Source organism: Eumetopias jubatus, unplaced genomic scaffold (genome assembly GCF_037043125.1).
Source record: "Eumetopias jubatus isolate StellerSeaLion01/CBP00866 unplaced genomic scaffold, mEumJub1_p1.0 scaffold_16, whole genome shotgun sequence".
In the NCBI taxonomy this organism is placed as follows: Eukaryota; Metazoa; Chordata; class Mammalia; order Carnivora; family Otariidae; genus Eumetopias; species Eumetopias jubatus.
The window spans coordinates 29,064,883-29,078,773 of NW_028274822.1; the positions used below are offsets into that span (position 1 = coordinate 29,064,883).

General features: G+C 46.1%; 1 protein-coding gene across 2 annotated transcripts in view; it reads right to left on the reverse strand.

The window, feature by feature from the left end:
- SETBP1 (SET binding protein 1) overlaps positions 1-13,891 on the reverse strand; it is a 356,530-nt gene that overhangs the window by 332,895 nt on the left and 9,744 nt on the right. For both annotated transcript variants that reach the window (XM_028098411.2, XM_088019447.1), the window contains exon 2: positions 3,140-3,796. In XM_028098411.2, the coding sequence (XP_027954212.1) occupies positions 3,140-3,625 (486 nt within the window). In that variant the 5' untranslated portion in view covers positions 3,626-3,796. The remainder of the gene's footprint in view (positions 1-3,139; positions 3,797-13,891) is intronic.

The following is a 13,891-nucleotide window of genomic DNA, read 5'->3' on the forward strand; positions in this document are numbered from 1 at the left end:
GGGTCAACAAATATATATATATATATATATATATATATATATATATATTTTTTTTTTTTTTTTCCTTTTGGTACAGGCCAGATAGTACACAGTTTGAGTCTTGTGGGACATACAGTTTCTGTCACAACCACTCCACTCTGCCGTTTTAGTGCAAAAGCAGTCACAGACAAAATGTAAACAAATGGATGTGGCTCTGGTCCAATAAAACTGTATTTATGGACACTGAAATTTGAATTTCATATAATTTTCACATGTTACAAAATATTATTCTTTGTTTGATTTTTTTCCAACCATTCTTTGCTTGCGGGCTATACAAAAACAGGCCAAGAGCTAGATTTGGCCCACGGACTATAGTCTGCCGACCCCTGCTCTCAGTCGGCACGAATATTCAGGTGACTCCCAAGTGGGCATCTCTACCAACTCAACGATCAGCTCAATAGAGCCTCCCTCCTCGCTCCCAAGGTAGGACCTGGGTCCCAGGGGCCACTCCATGCATACTTCTTCAATGAGTGGCTTGCCTTATTAAAAAAAAAAGGGGGGGCACCTGGCTGGCTCAGTCAGTAGAGCATGAGACTCTTGATCTCAGGGCCATGAGTTCGAGCCCCACGTTGGGGGCAGAGTTTACTTAAAAAAAAAAAAAAATCCAGAAGACTAGATTTTAGAGTCAGACACTCATCTGTTGCTTACGAAATACCATCCTCATCGTTTCCCCCATCCCCAGTTACTGATCACGTATTTCACGTTCATACGAATAAGTGAATTCTTCCAAGCACTGAAACAGTAAGCAAGGTTCCTACTTCACCTCAAGTTCAGCTTTGGCTAACTCCCTCTTTTCAAACCAACAGGAACTCTGCAGAGTAATAAAGTTAACACTCTAATCCCATAGAGATCAGGGAATGTTTCTATCATCTATCAAGTGATTAAAACTCAGTACTGATAATTTCATGCATTCATTTCTGGAAAGTAACAGCTCCAGGCATAAATAAAGGTAGGAAGGATGGAGACGTACAGCGTGAAGCAAGCTCTTAGGAATTTAAAACTTTTATAGATCCTCCCTTTATAGTGTCAGCATAACGCAGCACTGTGAGCTAAATTTCAGTCCTTCCCCTTCCTTTCTCTCCTTTCCAATTCCTAAGACTTAGAAACACTTGGTAAGTCACACATTCAAAGAAGTGATTTCACCTCTTTCCAGTAAAGCACACAAAGGGCATCCGGCTTTTTGGGTGAGGACGACAAGCCTGAGAATTTCAGATATGAGGATGGAGGTCCATTGCACCACACTGCAGCTTCGAAATCATCCCCATGTCACAAAATCCAGAATTTTACTCTGGGGCATTCAAACAGGCAGAAGGCTATCTTTGGGAACAGCCCTGTGGCTGTAGGTAAGGTGCTATCTGATCAGGACAACGAAGCTCTTTCTAGGGTAATGAGTTTGAGTTTGCACAGCCCAAACCGTGGGCTGTTGCTCAAGTCCTGGCAGTGAGGGGGATGGAGGGAAAACAGTTACCACAGTTTTCGAGACTGCCCACCCACACAAAAATCCAACAATACACAAAGAACCGGCCATCTCAGTGGCCAGAGACAAAGATACTCATTTTCAAAGCTGAAGAGACCCGACTCCAAAGCAAAGCCTCACTTTCTAAGTGGAGCCCAGTTTGAACTGTTGCATTCTCTTTCAAGAATTTCAGAAGGTTCCACAAACATCTAGAGAACCTTTGGTTTTATGACAGAGACCCCAGAAACCACCACAACTTGTCATGAGGACAGGAGAGGGAAAGCACTACCTCTACGTTCTGTAAAAACAAGCCATCTTCTAAAAATGACTGCGTGTTCCAAATGTCAAAATAAGACGAAAGACTGTCCTGGCTTGCCCAAGACTGAAGGGGTCCCTGGATGTAGGACTTTGGGTTTTAAAACTGGGATAGTCTGAACGAACTGAAAGGCACTGGTCACCCTAGGAAATCTCTTCTTATCCAAGCCTTTGGATTTTAAATGCAACATATCAGCCAAAACACTTAGCATGAGGAAGGACACAAGCCCCACACCAAAGAAAGGACATGATTCCTAGGAGTTCTATTGAGAGCGACTACTGAGAAGCTCAAAAACCACTAGAAACATAAATGTTATGGATTATCTCTGAGTCCTAAAGGAGAGAGGGTCATTCATATGTGCTATTTTTAGCTAATCCATCATATCCAGAGCCCAAATGAATCAGATGTGGGGGGAAAGTTACAAAGACGCTGATGAACTCTTACCACCCTGAACCCAAAACCTCTGAAAACAACAGGGCCCCTTTCAGAGGCACTCACCAGCCCCAGAGAGTTTTAGGGACAAACACTTCCCAGACTAGGGCCATCCCCTGCTATCACGGCTGAGTGCCATACCCCTCCCAAGAAGGGAGGTCACTGTGATAGAAATACGATGTGATACAAATACGATGAAACCTGGACCCATTCAATCCCAACCAAATGACACCACCTATAGAGCTGCTTGTTGCCTATTTGACTTTTAGGAGGAAAATGACAACCGAGTACATTCAATGCCCAGTCTTAAAAAAATCTACACTGTGTTAAACAAAGATTAGGGTCAGTCACTGGCCCCTTTTTCTTTCTCTAGCTTGAGCTCCAGGGCTCACCACTGGTTTTCAGAGCAATGATCTTTTTGCCTTCTAGCAGCCTAAATCCTATGAAGATGGCTTCCTCAGTCCAGTGAGTGACTTGCCTATTTTAGAAAGACTTACAGCAGTAACTGAAACCAAAAGGAGGTTATATAGGTTCTTGACTGTTATGACTGAGCAAAAATTTTTCACATCCCACGCTTAACTCTACGAAAAGATGCAAATATCTTGTCACAGGTTAGCCAGGTCCGACCCAGTCAATTGGCGGCTACACAGTAAATAGGAATGCTCCAGAATTATAATTCTAGAGGCTATTGATTTTCATGGGGGGTAGAAGATATAATAATAAATTAGACACCATACCAAGATATCAGAGGCATTTCTCCCAGACGGCACTAAGTATTCCATCAAAGAGATTGATAATTCCAAAATAAATAAGTAATAAGCACACAGACCTTTAACAGCTGGAGGGAGAATGGCAAAAATGAATAGACAAAAAGCCTACAAGACAGGGCTCCCTACCTTCTTTTTGGAGTGGCTTCTTTCCTCCTCCTTCGTGGCTTTGCTATTTTTCCCAGCACGGGACACCTTCTGGTCGCCAGATTGCTTTATGGTGATCTTGATCTCAGGTGGGCATATATAGTTCTCCAGATTCTTTGGGGGTTTCTTAGCCCGCTTGGTGGTCTGAATCTTCAGCTTCAGACTCCCCTCTGTGAAGTTTGCCTCCTTGATAGAAAATTCCTGTTCTTCCAGGCCATCTCCTGCAACCCATTTCTCGCTGTCTGCGTTTGAGTTGGAATCCACATCCCGCCCTGAGCCCAGTTCATCCTCCTCCTCTGGCTCCATGCGTTCTCCGCCCACTGGGATCCCCTTCCCAGTTCCCGGAGCAGAGAGCAGAGGTTCTCCTGCACAGCCAGGAGCAGTTGGGGGCTTGGCCGAGGAGACAGGCAGGAATTCCGACTCGTCCCCCCTTTGCCGGGAGCTGCTTAAGATCTCCCTGGACTCCATGACAATCCTACAGTCTTCAGGAGTTCTCAGGAGGTGGGATGGAAGAGGGGAAAAGGGAAAGGTGAGAAGAGAGGTCGTCCAAAATCCCAAGGACAAAGTGGTCCAGCTGCTGGGTTCAGAGTCCCAGGGATGGAGACACGGCCACGTGTTCAGAAGAGGTCAGATCTGCAACTGAGAAGCAGAGACATTAATTAGTCGTGGCAGGAAGGAAAATGACCTCAAAAGGAACTCAATGTAAGTTCTAGAAGCCCCTTCCCTCTAATCTACGGCCATCAGAAAAAAAAAAAAAGTGATGGGAAAAAAATCAAACAGAACATGCATATCCCCAAATTGGATTCTATTGGCAGTGAGGGAAACACACACACACACACACACACACACACACACACACACACACACACACACACACACCCCTTCGTTGAATTGTTAATTTTTATGGCTATGGGCCCAAGAATAAAGAGAGGAGAAGCCAGTCCTCCAGCCCAATACCAAGCTAGAAGGTTTTTATACTGAAACCACAGCGAGAGCTGAGTCACCATCAAAACCAACCATGACGAAAGGGAAGTCTGAAGTGTTGAGGCAGGTCTGTGGGAATGGCATTGGGCTGGCTTCTTGCACCACTTCCCCCTCACATGTGAAGAACACTTTGCAAACTGAACACAACACCACCCCCCCGCCCGCCCCCCCGAGCGGTCAGGGTGAAACCCTCTGTCATCTTGGTGGAAGGACACTCACCTAACCTCCTGACCATTCTTTCTTTATCATTTTTCATGCTAAATTATTTCAATTACACAAAATGATCTTTATTTCTTAAAACAGATGCAAAGCTTAGATGCAGGCTTGAAAGAGGAAAACATGAAGAGTTCGGTGGAAAAGCACCTCAAATGCTGTGATTAATGCAAAACAATCGCTAAAAATGTTTCTGTCCACACAAAAGATACTTCGTCATGATCAATTATTTAGATAAAAATAGCCATCCAGGACAGTTTTAATTCCCTTTCTGGTCCTTAAACGAAGTAGCATTCTGTCTACACGACAACAAAAAAGAGAAAGAGAGGGAGAGAGGGAGCATTTCACAGGCCTTTGGAAATGTCAGGGATGGCTCTCCCCGCCGCGCCTCCCCACCTCTCCCCACCCCCCAGGAATCTTTGATTCTGCCTTCCTCCCAGAGGAAACCAGAAACATCAGTCAGGTTCTCTTCAGACCATGAGAAGATCAGCTGAACTATCCCTCATCCTTACTCACCCCATGTCCCATTATTCCCAGTTTCAGACTCATCATTTTCAAAGCCCCAAAGGAAGCCCAATGCTCATTCTCAAGAGGAAATTGAGAGCCCTGAGGCCGCACAAAACTTCAAGGCTTTGTCTCCTTCTACCCTTAGGCTGCAGGTAAGATCACACTCAAGCCTTCTTAAATGGCTCAAAACTCTGAGGTTTCCCAGCAGAAGACATTACCCCACACCTTTGGTTTCTACCTTGGAGCCCAGCAACGTAAGGTATTAACCAGCACATGTGCCCACCAGAAAATGCCCAACAAAAATTGTAAAGACACATTCAGAACAGCCAAAAACGAAGCCTGGAGACCGGGCACGTATTTTCTCCCTCTGGAATTAGGACATTTTCAGCTGACATCCTGTAAGGAAGCTAGCCAGCAAGACAGCCAGGGTTTCAACATGAACCTGCTCCCCAGAGGCGCCCAGGTACGTACTCGGCTCCTGGAAACTGCTCGGCCCTACAGAAAGACACATTTACAACTGCATCCTCTTAGGGGAAAACCTGACGAAAGCAGCATTTCTAGAAGAGAACAGGCTGTCCGAGTGAGAGTAAGAGCATCTTCACTGAATCTGTCACACAAAGACTGAACAGCCACCTGTGCCCCAGGCTCCAAATGGACCAAGTCCCCACTTAGGGGCAGGGGAGGGCAGTGAGGCCCGATGACAATGAAAGATTCTTTTACTTTTAAGATCATTTGTCTCATCTAGACTGATATGCCCACCTCCCCAAAACTTTATATAATTTTTAAAAAGTTGTATGCAAGTCAACATTCATTTTGGCATTGAGGACCATACTAGCTGTTGGAGGAGACATCCGGATGCCTTAGAAAGTGTTCCTGTTCATCAAGCAGCAATTGTCCGATGGATCTTTCTCAGCTTGTACCCCAAATCCATCCAAACTGCAAGCCATGTTTTCGCGGTCGTGTCTGGTGGTTTACTTCCTCTGGCAGGAATCTTCAGTGTTACATTTTAATTCCCTGGCACAGCCTGTGAAGTTATCCTTGTGTCAGGGAAAAAGTGAGGCAAGTTCTCCACTAAAAGTTCCTAAACTAAATCCATTTGGAACTTTGAATGTCTTTTGCAGGTTCTGTGATGAAACAGAAGATGATGAAATCTAACTTTAGAGGAAGGGATAGCAGTGTGAAATGGGCATATTATTAAGACAGTATCTCCCATTAAAAAAAAGATTCCCTTGTAAGAGTTCCTTAGGTTTGATGGTATAAATCATTAACTAATTTGTAGAAGACCATGCTCCAACACTTAAAGCTCAAGTCATAAGAGGTCCAAAAAAAGTGAAAATCCAACAATCTGTTTTTCAGTGCTCCTCCAGTCAAGACCCTGAGATAACAATGGAAATACAATCTCTTTCCTTAGGGAGCTCGTGTTCTTGAAGAGAGATCTGGAAAATAACTGAAACAGAGCAGATATTACATGTCCTGTAGTAAAGGAGAAACAAAAGGAAAGAGAAAACGTTTCCCCCTTGGGCAAAGTAGAGATAAATCGATGGGAAAGCACACAGAAAGGTTTCAAGGAGAGCACAAAATGGCTTTGACCTTCAGGAGCTTCAACAGGTAGAGTGGGAAGAAGGAAGACACAAGGGACAGCATGAGGCGAGGCCTGGGGCAGGAACTTGCAGGGTCATGCTCAGGAAAGAGAATGTTGATGTTCAGCCAGGAGATGCTGTACGAAATTGGGACTGGTGAAAGGTAAAGCTGGAGATAAAAGGTTACAGCCGGATCAGGAACACCCTTGCATGCAATGCTAATGAGCTGGATTTTATCTTACAGGTAATGGGAAGCCATTTAAGGGATGTAGGGAAGGGGCACTATCAAAGCTGTGCTTTAGGAAGATAAGATAATTCCAGCATGGAGTGTAAAGGATGGATTAATAGAACCTGATAGTAGAGGCAGGGGGACCATGAGGAGGCTCAGCTGAAATTCAATTCTTGCTGCATGGGGACCTGAACCAGACCAGTCTGAGTATGACATGATAAATACCAGAAATCAAACAGTAATGCAGTTTCAAATCATCCCAGTGTTCAGGAACACATCACTTCCAGACTTTGCACACTGGTCTCACTTGAAGAAGCCAGTCCTAGGGCTCATTGGAACTCACATTCCCTGTTCAAATCAAACCAGTCTCCACAGTGGCATCACACACACAGAATTCTTCCACCTTGGTATTTTTATAGAATCTTTTCTGTATCTCCTTCCACCAACCCATGCAACAACTGGCATAAGTTGGTCCTCACCAAATGTTTGTTGCACAAAGGAACAAACAAACAGACCCAAGCCTTCCCATATTTCAAGGTCATGCCTAAGCCTTCACTTCTCCATAGCAACATTTTATAAACTCTGGACCACAGCATTCGCTCCCTGGCCTCACTTACACTGCACCCGGCTGCACAGCTTGCCACTAAATACTAGTCTGGCATTGTCTTCTTGCTGTTTTGAGTACACAAATCTTATTTTCCTTCCTCGATTGCAATTCAGGCTCAGGCTGAGACCGACTGTGGTTGCACAGCTCTTACATTCGCTTCAGCACCCAGTGCAGGATTGGGTACTTGAAGGACTTCAAGTTCTTTCTGAATGAAAATGAATTAGCCCCCTGACAGTTATTCCAAGTCCTGTGGTTCTAAGGACTCCAACTACAGCTCTCTGCCCGCCCGAGCGCCCTCTGCAAAATCCAAGGTCCATGCTAAGGATTATTATCCAGCCCCCCATGTCCACATGCACCCCTCACCTTAAAAAAATAAAAAGAAGCCTTCAAACGGGAAGAGCAAAGAAACCTAACCTGTCTGTTTACTTCACCAGCACACAAAGCTGTTGTTCTCCCTTTGCCTTCTCCCAGCACATACCGGTCAACCCAAATTCACAGTTCACTTTTCTGGTGAGTCAGGGAGACAACTGAGAGTTGTGTTGTGGTGCACCCCTGCCAACACATGAGCGTGAGCACATGCACCCACTCGCACACTCACAGAGGAGGAAAGTCAACGAGGCAAGGTGAAAACCTTCTGCCTTGTCACATTCCAGCAGTCAGCGACTCCTCCTGAGGGGGCGGAGGGGGCGGAGGGGGCGGGCGCACAATGGACACACTGTACTTGGCTCGGGGCTCTGGGTCCAACTAAAGTTAACCCTTCAGTGGCTGCCTGCAGGACCTGGTGGCAGGGGATAGGAGTAATCAAACTTGCTAAGGAAATAACTGCCCAGCAGGTCTAAGGGAAACAGAGGGGTGAGAAGCAGGGTGGTGATGTTGGAAAGGAACACAGTGCGGCGGGGGGTAGGCGTCTGGGAACTTGCCCTCTACTCCTGGCTCTGCCATTCACAGTGACTGTTACACAGGCCACTTGGAGTCCCTTACTCCATACTTAGCTCAGCAATGAAAGGAGCGAGGGCTCTTCCAGAATCAAGACTCTAACTTTACCCTGCACAGCCACAGACCTATGGGGGCAGTCCAAATTAGATAGTGTGGACCTTCAGAATTATTTCTCTGAGGGACCAGGGGAATCCTGCTTGGCTAGATGTGTCTCAGAACCTAAATGAGTCCCAAGGAATACATCCTCTCTACCCTCCAAATGTGCAAGATGGATGAATTTTTCCTAAGCCGGAAGCCTCAGGGAACTCTTTTAACTAATCCCAGAGTTTGGTGGCAGAAGTGCAAATTCTTGGGCTCCACCTACTGAATCAGAGCTCCAGGCGTAGGGTCCCGCCTTCTGGCCTTTCCCAAGCCCTCCAGATGATTCTGATGGGCTTAGGCTTTGCGTAATGTATGTGCTTATCCCTACCTCCGGCCTTGACCAAGGAAAACTCTGCGTTTAGTCTTTCTCCCTCACCAGCAGTACTCTGAGTCTCAGAAGAATACACATAGGTGGCATTTGATTCATGCCTGAAATCCCCATGCCTAGCACAGTGCCCAACACATACCGGACACTCAAGAAATGCTGGTTGACCAAATTAAGAAATGAACAAACCAACATGGCTTCCCACCATCATCCACCTCTCCCATCTGCTCTGCTCCCAGGGCACCACCCACATGCAGGCCATCCGTCAGCTGGACTGTAAGCTTCCAAAGAGACAATATGGTGGAACTGGCAAAGCCCGTGGCATATTTAACAGAAGTCAAAACATGTGGATTCTGGACCTAATCCTGTCAAGCAGGAGCCTTCAGAAGCACTCTCTCAGCCTGGATGTCTCATTAACAAGATGCAATTAATGTCTTCCTGATCTACCTTATTAGGTTATGGTTTTTATCTTTTTTTTTTTTTTAATAGAACCACATGCTCCTTATAAAAATAAAAATAACACTTGCACCCCATACAGTCTTAAAGGCAAACCATCACAAATATGGGAAGAGTCCTCTGCCTCATTCCTGACCTTCCCCACTCCCCCAGAACTCTTCCCCTACGGCCCCACCTCAGTTGGCTCTCTGCTCTGCAAATCCCCATAAGGCACTTCTCCCATCTTTACCTGTAGAAGCATAATCCTCAGGCCGGGACCTCTCCCCCTCAAAACTCTGAAGACTGTCTTCTAACATTTGAAGTCACGGAGGAGAAAATGGAGGGAGGCCAGCCTGGTCTGTTTCCTTTGTAGGCAACTTCTTTTATGCTGTTATAGTCGAAGATTTTCCTTCCATCATGTTAGAATTTTATTAATGACAAAATGAGTACAGCGTGGATCTCTTTCCTTTTATTTTTCCCACAACACGATGAGCCTTTTGGATTTACAGAGGCAGGTTCTTCCTAGTTTGGGAACATCCTCTTTGATCATTCCTTTAGGTATTTCTTCTATTCAATGGTTCAGGCTTCTTTCTCAGTGTTTCCCCATAATCCTCACTTTAGAGCTCCCATTTCTGTCCTCCGTTGCCCTCATTTTCTCTCTCACTGTTTTCATTTCTTGATTTTGCACTGTGGGAGAGCAAACCCTAAACTACCTTCCACAATAGCGATGTAATTCTATTTTCCAGGGACGTTTCACTCTGCTATTACACAGCTCATGTCCTGGCCTTCTTTCTCTACCTCATTCATCCTCCTTCCAGCTAGCTGACTCTGATGCCTTTTCACCCTGACCCCTCCCTCCCCGTTACTTGTAATCCTAGCCCACCGGGGTCGCGCTTCTTCCTGTTGCAGCTGTCTGGCAGCTTCCTAAAATTCTTATTCTGCAGTTGGAGTAACTAATTTTCATGATACTGCTCCTTTTACCTTACTTGAGTGTTTTTCCTTCAAAGGCCTCATGTTGCTTCTTCCTCTTTGCTCATGCTCTCAACGAGGAGAGCATCCTACAGAGCAATCTGGACCTACAGAGAAAGCACCGGGCTGCTTTTGACTCTACGTTCCCTCCATCTAGAAGGAGGTCAAATCCTTCTTGTCTAGGGCTGTTGCTGTTGTCAGTGATCCCACCCTCTCGGATTCTGGAGAACGGTAACAGTGGTGTGCTAGAGCGAGCCTCGAGGGGCTAGAGGGCCTCTCCTGGGTCTCTCTTCCCAATCCCACATGCAATGGGGTCAGGCTGGTTGCTTGAAAATTGGCTACGGCAGGAGCGTTTACACCACAGGAATCAGCAAACTCCACAAATAGCAGCTGAAAAACAAATCTGGAGAACAGGGCGTTTTAAGCATTTACTGAGGACGCCACTGACAGTAGACATCTACCTGCGACTGTTTTGCTGGCCTCTGAGGGCTTCTTCTGCCAGATTCTTTGACACTCTGAAGAGCTGAAATGCCCAACAGGCACTGTGACAAGGGCTCTTTATGTCTCCCTCAGAGCTGGACTTCAGGAGCCGTCTCTGCTCAGAAGTCAATGCCCTGCTTCCACTCCTCCCAAACCTCCCTCCTTCTGTCTTTTCCATTTGTTTTCTGAAAGCTGTAGACTTTTGAGATTACGTATAACGCCCGTAGGAAGGAAGAAGCCATCTCCAGTTGTCTTATTAAAGTTGCCCATGCAGGAGACCCGACGACTGCCAGTTTTTCTAGTTGACAGAAATTAGGAGTTTCCGATCTTGGAAGGCAAATGGTGCAAAAGGATGGAGCGTAATCCTACCTCATGACAGCTGGGGAAGCTAATGTAGTTCCACCTAGGCTCATTGGCCTTAAGTTATAAGCATCCCTTCTCAGATACTTTCAGGAGATTGATAGTCTGACTTTGGTTTGGGGGGGTGGATGAGTGTTCATCTTTCTTTATGTCACCTAAGGTATTTAGGTGGGGAGTCAGGAGTGGCCTTTCCCATTTGATGGACTTGGCCTGAGCCTTCCTGTCTTCATTACTCAGGCCCAGGTCAAATGGCACTTCCCTGAGCTTCACGGTCAGATCAGGACTCCCTATTTTGTGCCTTTACAGCATAGAGCTTTTCTTCACTGACATTTATTATATTTTATAAACACGCGTACCACTCTTGGTTGTAACTCTGCACCCCTACAGAGAAAGCACCGGGCTGCTTTTGACTCTACGTTCCGTCCATCTAAATAGAAGGAGGTCAAATCCTTCTTGTCTAGGGCTGTTGCTGTTATCAGTGATCCCACCCTCTCGGATTCTGGAGAACAGTAACAGCGGTGTGCTGTTACTCCTCCCGCACTAGATGGTAAGTCCCTGAGGGCATAAACTATGTCTGTTTGGCTCACCATGGAATCCCCGGAGTCTAGCCCACTCCCTGATCCATGGAGCAACACTCCAAATTATTCGCTGAGTAAATGCTGAATGAGAGACCGTGTCAGAGGCCACCAAAAGCCATTTGACTCAGGTGCCCATGACTCTCAGTGATGTGTCCCTGAAATCCTTCCTGCTGCAGAAACACCCAGAGTAAATGCTCCATAAACACTGATAAATTGATCAAGTGACCCAACCTTTACCCAGCTCTCAGTCAGTGAGGGCAAAGGTGGCTCTGCACCATGGGTCTCTAACCCTACAAACACACCGTGGCCCACAGCAAAGAATGAAGGTCAGACTCAGTGGCTTTTTTCTACCATGTACCTGGGTGGTACCTTCCTGATCACAGATCACCTCCTCCAAGCAGTGTTCCCTGAGTGCTGCACCCCACCCCCCACATTCCCCAACAGTGTTTGCTGAGCTACAAGGCCCTTGATTTGCATCGCTTCATGGGATTCCCTACTAATTCCTCCAGCTGCTCTTTCTCCTTTCTCTACATTGTCACCTCTAAGTCATCCTTCAGGATTTGGGTCAAGTTTCACATCCCTCATGAAGGCCGGCTAGATCTTCCTTTTCCATTCCTTTTCCCTTGTGTGTACATATGCACACACGTGCACATACATACACACACACACACACACACACACACACTCACAGATGGTCTTGCTCTCACTTCCCTAGGCATTCTGCTATCAAAGCATTTGGCAAACTGTATTACAATGTTCCATTTACTTATTTATCTCTCCCACCAGACCAGGAACTCCACAAGGGTAGGGGCTGGGTTTCCCATGGATCTCTGACACACTTCAGAGCACAAGGAGCGCACACACAGTAAGGATCCGACAGACAGTGTCCAAGCCATGTTTCCCCTTGAAAAGAAGAATGGAAGTAGCACTGATCTGATGTCCCAGGTTTAGATTACTTCGCCTCTCTTTCCCACTTAGTAACTGTTCCTAGAAAATATGTTTACACTGTTCAAGTCTCATTTGGAAATTGGGTTATAAACCTACCTCAAGGGTTGTTTTCAGAAGTAATTGAAGATTAAATAAGATATTTATGAAAGAACATGCTGGGATCACCTTGGTGGATGCTCAAAATTTGGGTAAATTTGATTTCCTCCCTAGTCTGTGTCATCTAAGCTAGTGTTTGGCTAATTGCTGCCTCTCTTCACAGATCCCGGGGAAAGCCTGAGGCACAAGGGTTGGGGGCCAACCTCCCCAATCTCCCTATACAATGGGAAGCACATACAAATAGTTTAATTTGTACCTGCTAACTTGAGCGTTTGATGTTGTTTGAGTATTGCTTTTTTCTTCTTCCCGGTTTGTCTTATAGAGGAAAATGACCGAGTTTAGTACAAATTACAGGCTCAATTCCCTGCTCTGCCAACTGGAGTTAGTGGCCTTGGGAACGTTCCTTTTTCTCCCTGGGTCTCCCCAACCTCATTTGTAGAATGAAGGAGTGAAATAAGGTAAACTCTGCGACCCCCTCCAGCTCTGGCATTCTCAGGTGCTAAGCCTTATCTCCTCAACTTGACAACCAGAGTCCTCCAAAGGCTGGACTGGTACCTTCCACCTCCTTATAGATCGTGCTGGGTCTACGGCTCCATCTGGCAGAGCCTAATACAAAACGAAGGATCAGCCCCAGTGTTCAGGGATCTCCACAATAGGGTGAGAAGCAGAATCAAACTTCTGAGGCCTGAAGCTGCACATTATGCATTAACCAACAGTTCCAGCTCTAGCTTCAAAAACAGTGCCTCCTCTGGGAACCAATAACATAATACAAGAGCATGAGCCTTGGGGCCCCCTGGGGAAAGATCTTTAAAGCTCTGGCTGGGCCAATCCCCAAGTTCGTAGGGCAAGCTCTACCTCTGGCGTATCACCTGTTGCCTGTGCTCCTCCATGTAGTCAAGGAAAGCACGCACTCGCCCTGAGTGAGGGTTTAAAACGCAACCAATGAGCACAAAAGGCATTATGAGTTTAATTGAAACAGCAGCCCTGCTATACGGAAGACCTGTCCTCATTTCACAGATGTGGAAATAATAGTCCAGAGAGGTTAATAACCTGGTCAAGGGCCCACACTATTTCTACCAGATCCACAATCAAATTCAGAGTTTATACGATTCCAAAGCCTATAGTCTTACTTTTACGTGATAACGTCTCTAAAATACAAAGCGATGCCACCTTTTAACCGAGCACCCCTGGCTACTTCTACAGATGTGAGCTCCAAGACCAGTCTTTGCCATCTGACTCACCACATCGTTTCAAATCCTGGGCATCAGCTCTCTCACCCGCCCTCTTAGTCTTTTCACAGAACTGTCCAAGGACAACAGTAAGTAACATGCAGAATAGCACCCAAG